The following is a 22,163-nucleotide window of genomic DNA, read 5'->3' as shown; positions in this document are numbered from 1 at the left end:
ACTTGGTGCAAATACGCCACATCATCAGCGGTGGTAGATGTGTAAAAAAAGGATGTCCCTGTCACAAGCCACTCATTTTCATGGCACTATTTAAGCACCGGTTGTTGTGTTACCGCAACATTTTGATGTGTTTTTGTTTCCACAGAGTTACCTATAGTCATTAGTTGATGCTTGTGTCTGTCCATTTTCAGAGAATGAAGAGAAATTCAACATATATTCTTATTTTAAGAATAAAAGTGCAGCAGAAGGAGTGAAAGAGATGGTAGGGGAGCAACAGAGGAGTAGTGAGGAGGAGGAGGAAGATGAGACAGAGCAGCATGAATGACAGAAGAGAATAAGGAAGACAAAGATGAGACGGCATCAGAGGAGGGACAGTCAGCATCATTGGTCAGAGAAACAAGGCAGAACTCAGTATAAGCAGGGGCTCCACCTGTTCCTGGACCAACTGGTGAAGTTAGAATTATGTTACCCTAATAATAAAAATGTTTCATGATTATTAGTCTGAATAGAAATGTCAACAGATATAATTAATAATTAGAAGGATATTTTTATTATTATTTCAGAACAACAGATTTAATTTTTTGTTTATTATAGATATCTCTCAGTCAAGAGCCGAACACCCCAAGCAGACACACCTAAGCATTAAATATAAACAAAAAAATAAATAAATATATATCAGTAGTAGTATGTACTAATGGTATCTACTAGTATCTATTAGTTATTATACTAGTAGTATCTACTATAAGTTCATGTTCTACAAAATATCAGTAGGCATTTATCTTTCTGTTGGTTTTCTAAAGGTTGTTTTACTACGTTTGGTAGAATGAATTTTAAAAATATAGCTCATGGTTTTTGTGTGCCACCCCAAGATTTAATGTGGCCCCCCACTGGCCACCCCCATGAAAAATTTCTGGAGGCGCCACTGCCTCTAGCTGGGGTCTTCCTGTTGTTTTGTTCAGAGTAGAGCTGCTCAAAGAGGCTCAGTGTGCTATGCTGCCAACTAGCGGTCGGAGGGTGAAGTGGACAACAAGATTCAGACACTAAAGGATGCTCAGAAATAATTACAAAAACATCGTCCTGGCAGCATTTTGAATCGATACGAGTATCGCCGAATGAACTATCGCGATATTTTGCCAAATCGATTTTTCTCACACCTCTAATAGACACCATAAAACTATAGAACCAAAGGCACCACAGAACCATAGACACCATAGAACCACGACACAACAGAACCATAGGCTCTATAGAACAATAGACACCATAAAACCATAGACTCCATAGAAATGGATAGTGGATAGTCAGACACTATCCACATGCGTAACTTAGCATGGGCTAGGGCCAGAAAAAGTGATTCCTCCGCTGATTGGACTGCTTTTAGACAATTACAAAATAAATGTACCTCTCTTATCAAAAAAGCCAAATCAGATTATTACTTATCTACCACAACTGAGAATCTTAACATCCAAATTCTGAAAGGTGATTAAGTCTCTTTTTCCTATTAAATCTCCTCAAACTCTTCCAACATTTGTTATTAAGGACTCAGTTCCAGTCCTAGACAAAGTTTATAAGTTGAATTGCTTTAACAAACATTTTATTTCAATTGGATCCTTATTTAATCGATAAGATCAGATCAGATCAGATCAGATCAGATCAGATCAGATCAGATGAAGATACTTTATTGATCCCAGCTTGGGAAATTGGGTTGTTGCAGCGTCGGCATTAGGCTCAAGATACAAACGTACACACAATATACGACAACAGAGGACCAGAACAATCAATCAGAAAGAAACATCAGTGAATAAGAACAGTTGTATTGCGTGCCACACCAGGAGAGAAAAACAGACAGACCATAAATGACTATATATTGCACATGGATGACAAGTTCTAGACTCCTGCAGCGGTTTGTGTGACAGTGAAGCTGCCTTAGCCTGTTGGAGAAGGAGCTCCGCTGACCATCCAGTACAGGATGGAGAGGATGCTCAGGATTATCCATGATGGATACCAGCTTATTTAAAGTCCTCCTCTCCATCACAGATTCAAATGTGTCCATTTTACAACCGATTATGGAGCCAGCTCTTCCGATCAGTTTGTTCAGTCTATTACTGTCCCTGGCAGATATGCTGCCCCCCCAGCAGACCACCGAGAAGAACAGAGTGCTGGCCACAACAGACTGGTAAAAAATTTCAAGCATCTTGCTGCACACGTTGAAGGACCTTAGCCTCCTCAGGAAATGGAGTCTGTTGCTGGCCTTCTTATACACAACAGTGCTGTTGCTCTTCCAGCTCAGTCTGTTGTCGATGGTTACTCCCAAGTACTTGTACTCCTCTGCCACATCTCTGCCAAAGATGCTGAGAGGCTGGGAAGCTGGTGGTTTCTTCCCGAAGTCCTGGGGTCTCCTCACCTGGTCGGTCGTAAGACACTGGGGGGGGCCGGGTTGGTGCAAAATTTCTCCTGGGATGTCGTTTCTAAAGCCCAGCAGCAGAAAGGGCCTGCTCAGACCAAACAGCTGATTGCGGATGTAAACAAAAGACTTGCCGCAGTGCGGGTTACGATCAGTTACGAGGAGTACCGAGAGTAGCCACAGAAATTTGGAGCGAATAAAATCCTTGCTGTTGACTATGGTGATGTCTGAAGCATGTAAGAGAAAATGACAAAAGGCAAAAAAGAACAAGACTAAAATAAATACTAAAGACAAAAAGACACGGAACGTCCTAACAAAGTCCTAACAAACCGGAGCCGCTGCAACAGCCAGCCGCCTCTCTGCAGCCGCCTCTCTGCAGCGCCAGAGATAATTGGATAAGGTGCAGCACTCAAAACTTCCTGCACAGATCCTCCACTCTTCTCTGGGGATCCCTTCAACTTTACTCTTTTTATGGTGCAGCAAGTGCATAAGGCACTTAGGATGCTTGATCCTAGGAAACCTCCTGGTCCAGATTCAATAGAACCTTTTTGTCTGAAAGCAGCAGCTGATTTTGTGGCACAGCCCCTTACAATACTTTTTAACCTCTCAATCCAAAGTGGAGAAATACCTTCTTTTTAGAAATAAGCTTTGCTTCTCTTTCGAGGTAAAACAACGGCTTGTAACAGTAACATTTTTATATGTTTTAGACTACGGGGACCTTTTGTACATGAATGCTTTAACTCATTGTCTTTAAAGATTAGACTCTGTGTATCATGCTGCTCTGAAGTTTATCACCAATTGTAAAGCATTAACACATCACTGTGAACTGTACTCTCGTGTGGGGTGGTCATCTTTGTCCACAAGAAGGCAAGGCCATGCTTGGACTGCTTCCCTCCTACATTGGAGATTTACAAACGAGGAGAAATGTTGATTCATATTCATTGCGTTCAAATGATCAACTGTTGCTCAGTGTTCCATTTGTCTGCACAGAACTGGGAAAAAGATCATTTTCTCACGCTGCTCCCACGTCATGGAACACACTGCAGAAAACCTGGAAGCTCCCTGAACTTATCTTTTTAAATATTTTAAAGCCAGACAGAGCACTTGAGGTCAACTCCTTTAAATGTAACTGTTTTTATAATTGAATGCAATTGTATTTGTTGTCTATGTCTGTAACTTTTTGCTGCCTCTTGGCCAGGACTCCCTTGTAAAAGAGGTTTTTAATCTCAATGGGACTTTCCTGGTTAAATAAAGGTTAAATAAATAAATAAAAAGAAAAAGAAAATAAAGACTCCATAGAACCATAGACATAGACAGTTATAGAACCTTATACCATGGTCCGGTTGAATACTCGATTCTGATTGGCTGCTGGGTATGCGTTAAAACCTGATAACCGCACGGTGAAAAAAGAAGTTCCGGTCGGCTAGCTTAAATGATTTGTATCACTGCGCCGGATTCTGTAAAACAACCTTTTGCTTCATCATCTGGGCAAAAACAAGCGGTAAGCGATTAACTTTCCCTCTGAATTGATGCTTTATTCAACCCATCGGGACGATCAGCATATATATATCGCCGAAACTTGACTGCAGCGGTGGTGCTGCGCGACGCGGACTATATGTTACTAACATATAGTACGCTGTTTATGAGAAAAGTGATACAAATCGAAAAAAAAAAACAAGAATTAAGGACTAAAACCTGGTTAATATGTATTGCTTTTGTAAGTGACCATGGTATAAGCGGGTTAATGGCCTTCGAAGTGTGCGGTTACTACTTTTTAACGCACTTCGCGGAAGCCGAAGTGCTTCGCGTCGGACGGTTCAGGCTTCCACGGCGTGCGTTAAAAAGTAGTAACCGCACACTTCGTCGGCCATTAACCCTTACATTACTGTATAGAACCATAAACACTATATAAACAATAAAACTATATAACCATAAAAACTATAGAACCATGGATATTATAGAATCATAGATATTTTAGCACCATAGACACTAAAGAACCATAAACTCTATTGAACCATAAACACTTTAGAACCATGGACACCAAAAAACCATAGACACGATAGAACCATAGACTCGATAGAACCAAACACATAAAAAAGAGACCCCTTGAGAACATGTGATGAGGGAGAAATGCGGATTCAAAGAAAAGAAGAAAATCATTCATTCATTTTATACTATTTTATCCCTTTCGGGGTCACGGGGTTGATGGAGCCTATCCCGGCCACTTGTGGGCGAAGGAAGGGGACACCATTCCCCTTGTCATTCTGTCGCAGGGTCACACATATCACACACCCACACACACTCGCACTCACACCTATGGACAATTTAGATTAACCATTTAACCTATGAAGCATGTTTTTGGAAAGTGGGAGGAAGCCAGAGACCCTGGAGAGAACCCACGCATGCAAGGGTAGAACATGGAGACTCCACACAGAAAGGTCCCCATTGATGTTCTGTTTCAGGTCCCCCACCAAGGACTTGAACCGGGGGCCTTCTTGCTGTGAGGCAAGAGCGCTAACCACTGCGCCAACAAGCAGCATGAGAAGAAAATCAGACAATAGAAAAATGGAACTGTAGTCATGCAAGTACGGCAAACTGCAGAGGAGCTCAAAAATATTTTTAGCTCTAAAATGTTAGATATTGAAAAAACTTATCTCAAAAAGTGTTTCGATGGCGTTTAATCCTCAACTGACGCCTTCATGGTAACTATGCTGACATTCAGGGATTTTTTCATTAATGGATTTGATTATCTCACCTCTGCTGTGAAAACACCTGAAAGAGGACCTTAAAACCTCTGAAATAACCAAACTATGAGGGCTATGAAGAACTTGAGCATCATGGTGGATTTGGAGGACAAAGACTGATCACCTTATAATGGTTAGTGCTGGCGATTCCCTCTTACCTGGTCCATAAGCCTTGGCCCTCTTGGGGTGGAGCGTCTTTGCCCTCAACGGGGCACCAGGCTTTAGCTTGGCTTTGGGGAACTGGGACAGGTATGTCATGACGGAGTGCTCATCCACATTTGGGTCAACAATCTCTTCTGGAGCAATCACCTGGAGGAGGGAGACAGTTTTGACCATAAGTTTAAACAAAGACACCCCCCCCCCAAAAAAGGTGGAAAAAGGGGGAATTCTAAGAGGACGGCTTCATCTGAAGCAACTGGTAGGAAAAAAAACAGCAGACCCCTAAAATGTGTGGTGTGTGCCATTTGCCCCAAGAAGACAGGAACTCTCATCAACGTTAATGCAAAAACTGTTGCTACTGCTCCTCCCACTTGCTCATGTTTAAGGATGGTTGATATGTGGAAGACCAGGTAGGAATACCTGTGGCACTCCGAGCCAATCATCAGCCTGCTGCATGGCCTCTCGGGCATTCTCCACTGGCTGGTTTGAATCCCACATTTCCCAGTCAGGACAGAGACCTGAAGGCAGCACAGGCAGATGAAAATCAGACAGACAGGATATGATTTTGATCCAGAGTCCGAGAGTCTGATGCCAGTCTTCCCTGTCTACTGCTTGAAACTGAAGTAGAATGTCTTAAGCTATCTGATTGGTTGGAGAGTATCCCTTAAAAGAAAACCAGTTTAGACTGATAAAGAAAATATATCAACCAGCTTACTGAAAAGAGAAAAAAGTCTATTACATTTTAAATTAAACAAAAGAACTATTGTTACATCATAAAAGTTTAGTTCCCGAAACCGAATAAAGAGATGAAGAAGTTGTCACTCCAACCATCCCAAATTTTGGACCCACCGGGAGCGCAGTTGTCCACCAGAGCCCCCAGCGCCTTGCCGTCTCTCCAGTCTCTATGAAAATTGGTAATGGGGAGCTCCGGCACCTTATTCTGAATCCAGCCCAGCAGTCGCTGTTTGGGGGTCAGCTTCTTAGCATCCTCATCATCCTCATCCTCCCACATAGGCATAGAGATGGAGTAATGCAAAATGAGGGTCCAGATCAAACCCAGAATCAACTTCAGGTTTCCATCCACAATGGCTTTGGAGTCTGGAAGAAAAATTTGTTTGATACATGAAACTATTTCTGATGATGCGTTCACAGCAAACATGATTCAGGCATCAAATTAATGTTAGCCACCTTTGTTTGGACGGGCATGGAAAATTCGCTGCTCCACGCCCGTCCAAATTTTTGTTCATAAGCTTGATGCCCCAGACCAATGTGGGAGGAGCTACTGCCAGATGTTTTTAGTCGGATCACTACTTGGAGCGTAGCCAATGCATGACTGGCACGGATTATGTTGAGAGATCAGGTTTTATTTATTTTGAAGAGTTCTACAAAAACATCAGTATTCATGTCTCCATGTCTGGGTTCATGACATCTTCGAGAGACTTTTCTGGTACCGTGAGGTTCACCATTTACTGCAGGAGCTGGATCTGAATGACAGGCCTTTCAGCGGTACTTCTGTCTCTCTGTGACCCAGTTTGACGATTTCCTGTCCCGCATTAGCCAGAGAAGGGAAAAAATAAAAAAGGAATAAAATTAGAGGAACTTTTTATCATTGTCTTAACCAAAATAAGAAAAATATCATAAAGTTAAAGAGGAGATTAATCAGATCCTCCTCCATGTTGAATTTTGAGTCTGTCTGCTGATCGTCTCACTGAACATATCATGTGCCCAAAGCTGAATCTCTGATTGGTTGATGCGACTTAACGTCCTCACCAAAGTTCAGATTTTGTAACTTTGGATGCATCGTAACGCCCACATTGCACCGTGACTCGATTTGCGCCATGATGCTCAACTTGTGCTGCTGTCAGGATTGCCGTCTGTACTTTGATTTGAGATTGAAACTAGTCACGAAGATGAAGATGAAGAGAAGACTCGCATTTGATGTGAACGCAGCTTTATGGTCCAAACAATACTTTTTAGATTTTTGTGCTGCTTCACAATCCCAGTATCACAAAAATGTTAATGTTCCATCAGTTAATTTTTCCTATCATCTTTATATCCATCTACTCATCAACCATAATCCTTCTATGAAGAACTAGATGATCTTTCTGAAATGGACTCTTCTGGGAGGCATGTGGAAGATCCGCAGGACCCCCACAGGGATTGAAAAAATGAAAAATGTAAATGGCGCACCTACTTCCCCCTTACTTTCTTTTTTGTGTTGTTCAAGTGTTCGCTACGACTTGTCGCCAGCAGCATGATCATAGGAAAAAAATGTGCAAAAACTTTTTCTCTCTACGAGTTTACCGACTTTGAAACTCCCACTTCGAAAATTCCTTTAGCTTCATCATCGTCATCAGTCATCACAGGTCATTTTTGTAGCTGTTGCTTGGGTTGCAATTGCAAACATTCAGAATTCAAGTTCTTCTAGACCCTTATCTGTGGACATCACAGACTTCATTTCCAAATACAAAAAAACTTTTTCTAAAAACCCTCATGAACACAAACAAGATTGGTGTGAGCTCTCCCTGTAGTCTGATCAGAAAAAAAAACACAAAAAGCATTTTCAGAACATTTTCTGCTCTATAAAAAGATGTTTTTTTATGATTGATAGATCATCACATCAGTTTAGACATGGTTGATCATAGTCATCAGCAAGCTTTTGTTTGAAAAACAGATTCTTTCTGATATTTGATCCTGAGAGCATCGCCCCCTGCTGACCACAAACTGCAAGCAAATACTGGAGTGGCCTGTGTTAACTAATGGTTATTGTGTTCTGCGTTGGTTCTCTGGCACTGTTGTTTGATTCTTTTGCTTTACTGCGTTCAGAAACCCCTGAACCGCCACCTTAACATGGTGGGGGAGCTTGAGAGCTTGAGTGATCCCAGGAGCTAAGCTGTCTGGGGCTTGAGCCCCTGGTAGGGTCAGACAGACGAGCCAGACAGAGAGCGGTTCAGAAGCCTCTGATGACAAGAAAGACCAAGGACCCGATTACATCGCCCGGATTAGCGTCACCGGGGCCCCACTCTGGAGCCAGGCCTGGGGTTGGGGCTCGCAGGCGAGCGCCTGGTGACCGGGGCTCTTCCCACGGGCTCAGCCCAGAAGAGTGACATGTGACCACTCTCCCATGGGCCCACCACCCGTAAGAGACCTCAAAAGGGGCCGGTGCAATGTGGTTTGGGTGGCAGTCGAAGGCGGGTGCCTCAGCGGCCCAAATCCTCGGTCATGGAACTTGGACTTTTGGGACACAGAATATCACCTCTCTGGGAGGGAAGGAGCCTGAGCTGGTGCGAGAGGTTGAGAGATACCGTCTAGATATAGTCGGGCTTGCCTCCACACATAGCCTGGGCTCTGAAACTCAGTCCTTAGAGAGGGGTTGGACTCTCTACCACTCTGGAGTTGCTCATAGTGAGAGGCGGCAGGCTGGTGTGGGCTTACCCATGAGCCCCCAGCTCAGCCACCAACTGTTGGAGTTCACCCCGGTGGACAGGGGGTCATGTCCTTCCGCCTGCAGGTGGGGGAAAGGTCTCTGACTGTGATTTTGGCTTACAGGGCGAACAGCAGTTTGGAGTACTCTGCCTTCTTGGTGTCTCTTAAGGGGGTACTGGAAAGTGCCCCAGCGGGGGACTCCATTGTCCTCCTTGGGGACTTCAATGCCCACGTGGGCAATGACAGTGGCACCTGGAGGGGCGTGTTTGGTAGGAATGGTCCCCCTGATCTGAATCCGAATGGTGTTTTGTTATTGGACTTCTGTACTCATCATAGCTTGTCCATAACAAACACCACGTTCGAGCACAAGGGTGTCCATCAATACACCTGGCATCAGGACACCCTAGGCAGGAGGTCAATGATCGATTTTGTAGTTGTTTCAGGCGACCATCGGCCCTGTGTCTTGGACACTCGGGTAAAGAGAGAGGCAGAGCTGTCCACCGATCACTACCTGGACGTGAGTTGGATTTGCTGGCGGGGAAGGACGCTGGAAAGACTCGGAAGACCCAAACGCACTGTGAGGGTCTGCTGGTAACGTCTGCCTGAGCCCTCCGTTAGGGAATTCTTTAACTCCACCATCCGGGAGAACTTCAAACAGGTACCGAGGGAGGTTGGGCACATTGAGTCAGAGTGGACCATGTTCTCCACTTGGAGAATGGTGGTAACCCCCGAACCCGGTGGTGGACACCGGAAGTGAGGGCTACGGTCAAGCTGAAGAAAGAGTCCTACCAGGCCTGGCTGGCTTGTGGGACACCAGCTGACAGGTATCGGCAGCTTAAGTGAGCTGCGGCCCGGACTGTTGCGGAGGCAAAAACTCGTTCCTGGGAGGAGTTCGGCGAGGCCATGGAGAAGGACTATCGGTTGGCCTCGAAATGATTCTGGTAAACCATCCGGCGCCTCAGGAGGGGAAAGCAGTTCTCTACAGGCACCGTTTTCAGTGCAGGTGGGGGGCTGTTGACTTTGACTGTTGACATTGTCTAGCAGTGGAAGGAATACTTTGAGAATCTCCTCAATCCCACTGACACGCCTTCTTTTTAAGAAGCAGAGAATGAGGACTTTGGGGTGAGGCGGTCTATTACCCAAGCTGAAGTCACTGAGGTAGTCAACGAGCTCCTCAGTGGCCTGAGTGGCCTCAGTCCGCCCTGAGTACTTAAGTCTGTGATGCTGTAGTAGTGTCTTGGCTGACACGTCTCTGCAGCATCGCGTGGCAGTCGGTACCTGTACCACTGGACTGGCAGACAGGGGTGGTGGTTCCCCTCTTTAAGAAGGGGGGGGACCAGAGGGAGTGTTCCAGCTACCGGGGAATTACACTCCTCAGCCTCCATGGGAAAGTCTCTGCCAGGGTACTGGAGAGGAGAGTCCATCCGATAGCCAAACTTCAGATTCAGGAACAACTGTGCGGTTTCCGTCCCGGTCTTTGAGTGGACCAGCTCTACACCCTCTTTAGGGTGCTGTAGGGATTGTGGGAGTTCGCTCATCCAGTCCATATGTGTTTTATGGATTTGGAGAAGGCATTCAACCGCGTCCCCCTTGGTATCCTGTGGAGGGTGCTCTGGGAGTATGGGGTCCGGGGAGACTTAGTGAGGGCTGTCCGGGCTCTGCATGACCAGAGCAAAAGATTGGTTCGCATAGCCAGCAGTAAGTCAGAACTGTTCCTGGTCCACGTTGGACTCCGGCAGGGCTGCCCTTTATCACCGGTTCTGTTAATAGTTTTTAATGGACAGAATTTCTAGGCGCAGCCAGGGGCACGAGGGGGTCTGGTTTGGGGACCACAGGATTACCTCTCTGCATTTTGCAGATGATGTTGTCCTGTTGGCTTCATCGAGCCTGGACCTCCAGCGTGCACTGGGGTGGTTTGCGGCCGAGTGTGAAGCGGCTGGGATGAGGGTCAGCACCGCTAAATCTGAGGCCATGGTCCTTGACCGGAGAAAGCTAGTTTGCCATCTCTCAGTGGGTGGAGTGTCCCTGCCCCAGGTAGAGGAGTTTAAATACCTTGGGGTCTTATTCATGAGTAAGGGAAGACCGGAGCGTGATATTGACAGTTGGATTGGAGCAGCGTCCATAATTATGCGGTCGCTGTATTGATCCGTTGTGGTCGAGAGAGAGCTAAGCCAAAAAGCAAAGCTCTCAATTTACCGGTCGATCTTCGTTCCAACGCTCACCTATGGTCATGAGCTCTGGGTAATGACCCAAAGAACGAGGTCCCGAATACATGCTGAAATGAGCTTCCTCCATAGGGTGGCGGGGCGCTCCCTTAGAAATAGGGTGAGGAGCTCGGTCACCCGCGGAGAGCTCGGATTAGAACTGCTTCTCCTACACATCGAAAGGAACCAGTGATTCAAGCATCTAGTCCGGATGCCTCCTGGACGCCTTCCAAGAGAGGTGTTCCGGGCATGTCCCACTGGGCTGAGGCCCTGGGAAAGACCCAGGACACGCTGGAGAGACTGCGTCTCTCGGCTGGCGTGGGAACGCCTCGGGGTGCCCCCCCCCCCCCCCCCGAGGAGCTGGAGGAAGTGGCTGGGGCGAGGGAAGTCTGGGAATCTTTGCTTAGACTGCTGCCCCCGGGACCCGGAGAAGTGGAGAAAGATGGATGAATGGGTTAAGATTTGTTCTATGTATGCAAGATGAACGTGATTGGGCAAGGTTGGATGGGGGCGGGATGGAAAAGCTGATATAAACTGCTTACTTCCACCTTTGCGATATCCACCACATCCGTCCCTCTGTCAGCCCTCACTCCATGCCGTTCTAGTTCACAGTCTCATCACCTCTCGTCTGGACTACTGCCACTGCCTTTTATCTGGACTCCCTTACAAAACTGTATACAAACTACAACTGCTCCAAAACTCTGCTGCATGGATCAGAACACAAACCCCCTCTACTGTGCATATCACACCTGTCCTGCAGCAGCTCCACTGGCTACCAGCGCCTCTTAAGATCAACCACAAAACCCTTATTCTGACCTTCAAAGAACTCCATGACCTCGCCCCTCTGTATCGGTCTGATCTTTTCCACGTTGCCACTCCCACCCGCTCCCTCAGATCTTTCTTCTCCCTTCAGTTGGTTCCACCCACGGTTCAGCTCATCTCCATGGGGGGCAGACCATTCTGCCACTCTGACCCCCAGCTCTGGAACTTACTTCCCTCTAATGTACAGAGCAAGGACTCACTCCCTCAGTTGGCTAAAAAAAAAATCTCAAAACCCACTTTTTCAGACTAGCAATTATCCAATCTGATTAATTTATGATTCTATTGTTTTTTTTTTAAATCTTTTTAAATTATTGTATAAATGTAACTACTGTTTTATTCCTGTAACTGTTTTTTACGATTGGTTTTTTACATGTAAGATGACCAAAAAGGTGGACTATTGATAACGCATTATTATAAATGGCTGTTGGAGGACGTCGACAGAGAAACGAAGGGATAATCTGTAGAATTTCATTCTTACAGCTTCACATGGCATGGCTGTGACCTACAGCGACCACGGAGACTCCATTAAAAGGTACGAAGCAGAACATGCGCATCTCTGGCTCTTGCTAGCTTCAGGTAGACGTTACAACGCCATGAATCCCGAAGTTACCGTAGCAAAAACTTAAAGTTCCAGAAACGCAGAGGACCGACTAACACAAATGAGCACAAATATACATTTACAGAAACTAAACTAACAGTAAAACAAACACAAATAAACAAACCAACTTCAATTAACACCAACACAACACTGACACAATACATATTGTCACACACAAACACAAACAGACTTACACAAACTGACATTAACAGGAGTCTACATTAACATAACACAATTACAACCACCCATCTATCCATCATTTTCTTATCCCGCTGTATCCCTTTCGGGGGGTCATGGGGTCGCCGGAGCCTGTTCCGACTACTGTTGGGCGAAGGCAGGGTTCATCCGGGACAGTTCTCTAGTCTGTTGCAGGGCCACACGACATCTCACACATGCACACCTTGGGACCCTAAAGTCACCAGTAAACCTATGAAGCCTGTTATTGGACTGTGGGAGGAAGCTGGAGCGCCCGGTGAAAATCCACACATGCACGAACCAAACATGCCAACTCCACACAGAAAGAACCCACCCGCGATTTGAAACAGGACCTTCTCGCTGTGAGGTGCACCACGGTGCAGCCCTCAACACAAATACAAGTAAATCAAAAGAACACCAACTCTAAAGGAAGCATAAACGAACACAAAAAAACATCAACAAACTTATTGTCAGGCATCTGACAAACCAACACAAATGACCACTATATGAAAACGACATGACAGCAAAGAGACAAGCTTACACACATTAACACGGATGGAAAATGAAAACTACAACGGGACTCAAATGTAGTCTTTGCAGATTCCAGGCCACCTATTGGCCAGAAATTTAAATCAAAACCGACTTTGTCAGCTGTGGATATTTTCCTTCCAAAACAGGAACAGAATAGAACTGCATGAAGAAGGGCATCTGCAGAGTTTCGGCTCCACCCACTGGAGACTGGACTCTACGTAATAAAACTTTAGCTTAACCAAAACACATTGCAACATCCAGCGGATCCAATTGAAAAGAGGCTGACCTGCTAAAGCTGAGAGTCATCAGGGCGGTGGTCTAGGCCCCTCTGTGCTTTCTGTGCATCATGCCATTAAAAATTTAACCTACTTTATCTTTGACATCCTAAAAATGTAAGACATTTCCTTTCGCTTTGCATGTCTTCTCCACAAAGACGTCGTGACGACAGAAGTCTGATTAGATTAACTAATCACTTCAATAGAGGAAAGAGTTTTTTTTAAAATCTCTTCAAACTTTATCTATAGATCTGATATTTTACTTTTCTGATCAATCTGAGAATATATTTTTTTAAAACATGGAAAACAGAACTCCAACATAGAGCGAGATCATCTTTTAAATGTGCCTTTATTATTGTTATGATTATTATTGAATGCATGTTCACTTATAGTCTTTTTCAATCCCTGCGCCCAGTGCTTGATTAATGCCAGAACGGACCCGGAAGAACAACATTAGCCGTGCTTAGAACATTTCCAGCCACGGCTGAACTTAAACTGGAATAACAAGCGTATTGTGGCAAAATCATTTTATAAAAATTACAAAGAAATTTGTCAGACAATTTATGAAGGAAAATAACTTCCCGGTTCCAGGTTACAGCACTGACGCGTGTGGCTCACGGCGGCTACACAACTATCTTCAAGTGACTAAAAAGTTGATTTTCTCCAAAAAAAGAGAGCAGACCATGGCCCCTAAGAAAAACCAGGACTACGAAGACCTTAAAAAGACTCTTGATGATATCCAAGCTGCGTTGTATCCTTTCATGGAGCAAGTGACCGCTAAGCTAACTCCTCTCTTGGAGCTAATGGAAGACTTCCGAAGATTCCGAGCTCAAAACGAGCAAAAAGATAACCGGGTCGATATTCTGGAGAAAAGACTGGACGATGTGGAACAACAAGTAAGGATGAATAATGTCATTCTCACTGGAGTACCGATCAAACATCGAGCAAAGCTAAATGCAGCTGGAGTTAGCATTGCTAATGCTAATTACAATGCTAGCATTCCTAGCGGCTCTTTTGAAACGGGGAGCGGTGGAGAGTCTGTGGAACACCAAGTGGAATCATTTCTCATGTCTACAGCGATTTCCCTGGATCTCAACACAGTGGAGACCTGCCACCCGCTCCCCAGGAGAAAGGAGAAGGATAAACCAGCGATCCTCATCAGGTTTGTGAACCAAAAACACAAACTAGCTCTGATGAATCAAAGGAAGAATCTGAAGGGATCTGCTGCTTATCTGAACGACCATCTGACCAGAAGGAATGCTGAAATCGCCAAACACGGCAGGCTTCTCAGGAAGCGTAAGCAGATTGAGAACACCTGGGTTAAAGGCTGCAGGATTTACGTCAAACCACTCGGTCCACCGGACCGGTCCAAGGTTCTGGTTATTAACACCATGAAGGACTTAGAGAAGTGTTTGATCACGGACGTCTAAACCAACATGCAGTAAAAAATCAAAGTCAAATATAATTTCAAGAAATATGACGCCTGGATTCATCACTTTCTCCAAAAGTCTGAAGTGACCCTGATTCTCAGCAGAGTTCTGACCTTCAGACAATTTGACTTCAACTTTCAGCGCCGATGATATCAGCTGAAGAAGGATATGGACCTGAATCTAATGTCTGCAGACATAACAGTGAAGAGAACTGTAAACTGTTTAAACCCAGAAGAACGGCTGTTAATCAGCAGAAGAAGAAATAACAACCTTGGTCATTCGAAAGATTATGGATCAATTATGAAAAATGGTTAGATTGATTTATTTTATAATATTACTTCACTTGCTCCAAAAATGTATTCATGATTTTTCCTAATGTTACATAATTTTGAACATTTTAACTTTTGATACTTGAGCAATTTTTGCTATGAAGATTTTTTATGTCTATTATACCGATATAGTATTATTTGTATTAATCATGTACATGACTTTTATAAGTAAAACAATCTGCATATATTTTGGATAACTGATCTGCTTTTGCGATGATGATTTCTAAAAGTTATTTTTTACATAATTTAAGTAATTCATCTTTGTCATGATCTTTATTGATATTTCAGGATCCTTAATTCTGCCTGATAAAAGCTAGGAACCGGATATTGATAAATCATGTAATAAAATGGTTATAGTATAACGGGGTGGGATTATATAAGTTCGCTTCCTTCCACTCCCTTTCAAGCAATATTTATTAATATGTCTAATTGTCCTAAGTTTGATTAGTTATTTTTGTATGAATGTATAACTGATGATTGTATTGTTTTTGTGTATTCTTTTTATTTGATTGCTTGAAATAAAACATTTAAAATCAAATCAAAAATCAAACTTGAAGCTGAAGTTTGACAATCAGATCTGGTTTTGATTCAACCAGATTGTGAGTTAAAGCGGCTGAAACTGACCTGGGATGGAGGCTCACACAGACATCATCTGACATATCCTGTCATGTGATCTTCCTGGGGGCGGGCCATTAATGAAAGTGTCTGTTGTTTGGAGTCAGATGGAATTGAGTGTGAGTGTCTGCTGATAACCAGAAGTCCAACAGAGTATAAGACTGCAGAGCAGATCTGAACCCAGATCCGTTCTGAGCTGCAGCTCCAAAATAACTGGAGGGGGGGGGGCACATTCCTGTGTGCTGACTGCTGCAGCACAAGGTTTCCATTACATCCAAGAACAGATGATCAAAATTAGCTCATGTTTGAATGGATAGAAAACTATTTCAGGAGGCCACGGTTCTCCACAGAAAACCTTTGGGATACAAAGGAAGGATTCCAGAATCCAGCTACAAACAACACAGAAATCCTGAATCCAAAATCCAAACATTCCGTTGGAGCACTGAGAAATCGGAAAATGGCATCATATTGTCCAGAAATTCCAAAGACAAGAAACGGAAGCAAAGAAGTGTTCAGAAGGAGAGGGTCCATCACTGACAAAACCCAGAACAAACCAGAAACTCCAAGCAGGCAAACCAATAAGCACAGATCCAGAAATGACATGGAAAAGAACCTAAAGCAGAAGAATCCAGAATTTTCTTACAGAGAAGCAATTACTTTAAACCTAAAATGAATGAAAAATCAAGGATTTGTCTTGCTGTCAGACAGAAATGAATGATCCCAGAAACCCCAGAACTCCTTTATCGTGACTTTATTGTTCATTTTTTGAATTTTTGCTTTAAGCCTCAACTCCGCCAATGAAACAAGCTTTACTCTGCTAGACAAAGCGGGAGTGTCAGATGTGGACTCCCCAGGTCAGAAAAGCCCCTAGCAGGACGTCCCCACTGTTTCTTACCCCAGTCTATTTTCAGCAGCTCAGCTGTCCTGCCATCAATCACCCCTGCCCCCCCAGCAGACTCACTCCAACAGCATTCAGCGAGGGATCACTTCCAAAAGCTGCTGTGGAACCTGGACCGACAACATAAACACACAACACCAAACTTCAAAAAACACAACATTAAACATGAACACAAAAAGACAAAACCAAAAAAGAAAAAACAGACATGACCAAAAACAAGACAATAACATGTGATGAACACATGACAAAACAAACGAACCAAAAACATGAACACAACCTGAACAGAATAGAGACACAACTCTAACAACAAAGACAGAACCAAGACAACCTAAGAAAAAGATCTTTAACATTCCTGAAGATGACACACTAGACCTCCATCTCTTAGCCGATCGTAAGGGAACTAGACTTTTGGTTCTCTTTGTGTTTCTGGTGGACTTAATTTCCACAACGTTCTAGAACTGAGCTGCAGAATGTGAAGACCATGAAAGCAGACAGTTCCAGCCTACGTTCTCTGACAAACTTCGGTTTCTGAAGGTTAAAAAAAGTCTCAAAGAAAACTAAAGAGTCACTTTCTCAGAAACCATCTTGGGTGGAACACGGAACATTTGTCCTGCTGCTTCTGTAAGCTTTACATTTCCTTTAGAACTTCTGAGATCTCCTCCTCAACTTAAAGCTCTGAAGCCTCACTTTAACCCGACCAGTTCTCCTGCAGAGACTCGAAGGATCCCTGTGAAGTTCTACAGAAGAAACGTGTGTGCAGAAGCATCTGCAATGAACGTTCTACTGGACCTGAGGGGATCTTCAGGTCCAGGATCAGTTTGAAGCCCAGCACACCTGCTGTCCTCACATTTCCCACTCCACCTGCTGGTCCTAAAAACCACCAAATCCCCGCAAACATCCTCACGCGCTGCTCTGCGTAAAAAGCTCGTGCGGGCGCAATTACCGATGGAAACCAGCTTGATGTGCTCACGCTCCAGGAACTCCAAGGCCACAGACACGTTCTCCAGCTTCATCTGCCGGAAGTTCGGCCTGCAGTGATACTTCCTGAACATCTTCTTCTGGCTCAGCACCTCCAGCAGCCCGATCAGCTTCAGACCGTCACTCAGGTCTTTCTGCAGGTCGTGGATGCGCTTGTTGACCAGCTTCAGGTGCTCGTTGCACCACCTGGTGAAGGTGTTCTGCTGGATCTTCTTCCATGGCGCGTCCTCAGCCAGATCCTTCTCTGTGGCCGGCATCTCCTCCTCCTCCTCCTCCTCCTCCTCAACGTGTTGGTAGAAAGACAGCGGCTGCTCCAAAGGTCCGCTGCGGTCCATTACGCAGCTGTGAGGGGACAAAGGCACCTTAGGAAGGCAATGAGATAGGGGAGGAGGGCTACAGACCGCGCGCTCTTTAGTCCGGGTCTCCGGTGCAACGTCCTGAGGGTGAAGGGTGGGTTACAGAAGGCTGGAAGAGCCTTGCGTCACTCAGCTGGACTGTCAGAAATGCCCCCCTCCTTAACCATGAGTCCGCGTACCATAGGGAGGCGCGGGAGCTGTCATTGGCTTGGGGAACCGGGGGGCGGGGCCACTCTGTCCCCTACAGCAGTGTTTTTCAACCAGTGTGCCGTGGGAGATGGTCAAGTGTGCCGTGGAAAATTGCCCTCATTAACTGATCTAAAAGCATTTCCCATCTCCAGGAAATCAGCTCTTTGTTCATCCAAACAGGTCCTGATAAAACACTGAGTAGTTAGGAATATAAAAGATCATAAAATACTTATTTCTTTGTGTTTATTTGATTCTATTAAAGACATTTTGATAAGAATGACGGTAACGCGATTTAGCTGCAGCTATAACTGTTATCTGAAAAGTCCCGCAGCTTTTACTGTCTCCACGACTCCACCAATCATTCTTGAGGCTTAATCACATGTCATCAGTCTGACCAATCAGAAGTGTTTAAAGTCTAAACTTCCTTGTTCCAATTTAGCTCATAACTCACTCAGTTCCAACAAAAATAGCAGCTAAAGCTCGTCTTTAGCGGTGTAGCTTTCCACAGAATCCGGTATCAGACCGTGGAACAAGTGAACAAAACCATGAAACTCAGAGATGCAAGTGTTTCTGTCGTTTTCTCGCCGTATTCACACTACATCTCCCATGATGCATTGGCTTAAAGGTACAGCGCCTTAGCGTACAATAAGTCGTCCTTGTTACACGGATTGAAACCACAACGAACATACAGTTTGTATGTAACTTAACTTTTATTACATCTTTTAGAAAAACATCTGCAACTTCCTGCTTTTTCTGCCACAATTATCACAAAAATGCACGTCAGATTGCCGGGGGGCGGGGGCTGTGGATCAAAACAGACTATGAGTTTCTGCTTTTTTTTGGGGGGGGGATGCTGGTGTGCCGCGGGATTTTTGTCAAGGTTAAAGTGTGCCGTGGCTCAAAAAAGGTTGAAAAACACTGCCCTACAGTTCAGAATCAACACTCCCTGCACGAGACTGCCGTGCGACGAACAACAGCAGAGGGGTGTGGTTACGACCCACCCCTCTTTCAGATAAGTAATTTACCCTCTCAGTTCAAATCCAAGTCAGCCCAAGACAAGACGTTTTCTGAACCCCTTCTAGTGGATTTTATTGCATGGGTTTTTACTGTTTTATACTGGGTTTTATTTGGTTCTGTGTGTTTTTTTTTATTTTATTAGATGGGGTTTGGACTGCATGCTCCTCTAATCATCCTGGAGCATTTGGACTGCTGGAGGCTGGACACTATAGGACACTTGCTCAATAAACATTTTGAAAACTTGCATCTGGTAGTTCAGCTCCTTACACAGAATCTGATCCACTAGAATCAACCTGTGTCACAGCCGTCAAGCCAGCCGTCATTCAGGGGGGTATTCCAGAAAGCAGGTTATGCTAGCTCCCACGGTATGTTTGAGGCTAAGGAAGTTGATAACCTCAGCTTTCGGTTCCAGAAATGGAGGTATGTTTGAGGGTAGGTCAAGTTGCCATAGCAACTCATGCTCTGAACAAAACCTGGTCTGGAGCAGGTTTAGTTGAAGGTTAGTTTGTTTTCAGAGAGGTGAAGCAGCATGGCGTGTCCATTTGAAGATGATTTAGTGGATGAAGAAGCTCAGATAATACTTTTTCCACCATGAGAGGCTGATAAGACCACATATGGATGTTGGAAAGAGAAACTTTATACTTTGATCTAACTTCATTATTTGCTTCAGTTAAGATAAATCATTTTTTTGTTAAGTTAGATTAAAAATAAAACGTAGTTTTCAGACAGTTGTTTTACTTTCATTCAAATTAATTCAATTAAGTAGGTGTAACGTTGGTCCTGCTGTTAGATCGACACCGCAAAGGATTGTGGGATACTATTCCCTTTGCCTGTCTGGACGGATTTGGGTTTAAGTGTGGATTTGTGACCAAATGTGTTTAGTTGTTTAGCTGTTTTGCTGAGTTGTTTAGTCCTACTGTGCTTATGTCTCTGCACCATGAGGGAGAGTGAAGGAGAGGATGATCAGTTTATATAGCACCCCTACAGGAGGTTGATGTAATGGCAATGATGGAAAATTCTTCAATGAATTTGTGCACAATGTGCATTTTTTCTCCCGTCCTTTTTATTGTTATACAAATGAGAATATCTGCCGGCTCATACTTAGACATATGAGGGAACAAGAAATATAATTAATTATGATGGAAAAAAGATTAATTGAATTGGAGTAATATGACATTTAGTTAGCTAAATACATAAATTTGAGTTGTATAAACAATTATTGAGTTTTATAGACGTAAGAAATCAGGTTGAATAAATTTAACTCAAGTATTTGTTACCAATAGAAGTAATTCATTTAAGGTGGCAAAATTGGATAAGTTTTATATATATATATATATATATATATATATATATATATATATATATATGCATCACAATGAAAATAGAAATGAGATCAGAAACTTGTGCGTTTACTTTGTCTGTTCTTTGTCTCCAAGCAGAAACTCTTTCTTTTGCTGATGATGCAGCCGTGTTACTTTTTTGATGGACGTATAATCTTCATACGCCGTCATTAAAATCTCAGACTCCGTCTCACTGAAGTATAGCCTCTCTTTTTTTCTTCACGTGTTTCCATGGTGACTCCAGAAATCAGCGATCTATTGAGAATGTCTTTGTGTACCTGCTGTGCACGTGCATTAACCCAGGGTTACCAAGTGGAGCGTGATTACGCTAACTCATATCCGGTCTTTTGGAACCGACATACCCAGAGTAAGCAAGTTCAGGCGGATTTCAGCCAGAGTTCAGGCTTAAAGTCAGGCTAGTTTAAACATGCTTCCTGGAATACCCCCCAGATCTGCGGTGTCAAATGAGCCGCTCCTTAATTTTCACTGCTCTCGCATTCTCAGCTTTACAGAGCGACCACGGCTGAAATCCCTATTCGGTTTTCAAAATAATTTTACAACAGTGAAAAGTCAAATGAATCATTGACAAAAAATACACACTATTCTTATCAAATAAAATGTTTTTAAAAAAAAGGCTTTGATAAAATTGAGTGTTTATAAACACACTCCCAACCATATAGCCCATTCATTTATGTAAATGGTAAATGTAATTTAAATGTTCACATGTGGACATGTTATGATGTTGGATTTTGTTATATTCAGTACAAAACTTTATAATGACGTATAAAGTGTAAACTTGATCTAAATGTCAATGCTGTTTGATATTTGTCACAACATAGCATCTTATGACAGAGATGCAATGTTTGACACACTATAGTTCAGTATTCATGTTTGAAATCTCCAATATTTTACATTTTCGCAAGTGCTGAGCGTCTTTTTCTGTCAAAGATGAGATGTTTGAGACACAGTAGTTTAGGATTTTACCGATTGCGATTGGACTTTGTGAAAATGTAAAATATTTGGGATTTCAAACATGAATAACTCAAATTTTCTACAGTAAAAGTGCCTGGAAATGTCAGTCATTGTACCAAGCATAGTCCTGAAGAGAAATGAAGGAGCTCCTGGGGCCTGTTTCAGAAAGGAGGTTCGACCAACTCTGAGGTTAAACTTGAACTCTGAGTTGGTCAATCCAGAGATTAACAACTCTGAGTTTTCTGTTTCAGAGAAGCTGATCAGAGTTAGGTCAATCAACTCTGAGTGGACTGATTCAGAGTTTAGCGTGCGCACCGCGACTATAAGAAGCCATTATCAATGGAGCGCAGATATCACGAGTCACCATGGCAACCGTGAAAAAAAGAGGTCTGCGTATTTTTCTCCAGCTGAACTTGACGTGCTGCTGCAGAGTTACAGTGAATATGAGCAAATATTCCAGAAGAAAAGCAACACCGCTGCATCTGCAAAACAGAGACAGTGAGCGTGGAAAACATAGCTGCTCCAGTTAATGCGCAAGTTTGCATTTAAATCATTGTTATAAAATATTGACTGTAATAACTTTTTAAATAGTGTAAGGTGTGAAATAAAAAATGGTGATATTTAGGTTTACTTTTGAAGTGTTTTTCCTGGTGTAAATGCATGAAATGCTGCATAGTGTTCAGA

At 43.6% G+C, this 22,163-nt stretch overlaps 1 protein-coding gene across 5 annotated transcripts in view; it reads right to left on the bottom strand.

Annotated features, from left to right (window-relative positions):
* Window positions 1-22,163, bottom strand: part of LOC101166705 (filamin-C) — a 152,812-nt gene that overhangs the window by 128,640 nt on the left and 2,009 nt on the right. For 2 of the 5 annotated variants that reach the window (XM_023952374.1, XM_023952376.1), the window contains exons 1-4: window positions 17,571-18,103; window positions 6,154-6,402; window positions 5,725-5,822; window positions 5,304-5,454 (exon numbers count right to left, since the gene is read on the bottom strand). In XM_023952374.1, coding sequence (XP_023808142.1) covers window positions 5,304-5,454; window positions 5,725-5,822; window positions 6,154-6,402; window positions 17,571-17,940 — 868 coding nt within the window. In that variant the 5' untranslated portion in view covers window positions 17,941-18,103. Of the gene's footprint in view, window positions 1-5,303; window positions 5,455-5,724; window positions 5,823-6,153; window positions 6,403-16,624; window positions 16,738-17,570; window positions 18,105-22,163 lie in introns of those variants that run through there. The other 3 variants (XM_023952377.1, XM_023952378.1, XM_023952375.1) reach the window with 3 other exon arrangements.

Source organism: Oryzias latipes, chromosome 23 (genome assembly GCF_002234675.1).
Source record: "Oryzias latipes chromosome 23, ASM223467v1".
Taxonomy (NCBI): Eukaryota; Metazoa; Chordata; class Actinopteri; order Beloniformes; family Adrianichthyidae; genus Oryzias; species Oryzias latipes.
This window is presented reverse-complemented; position numbering and strand designations above follow the sequence as displayed.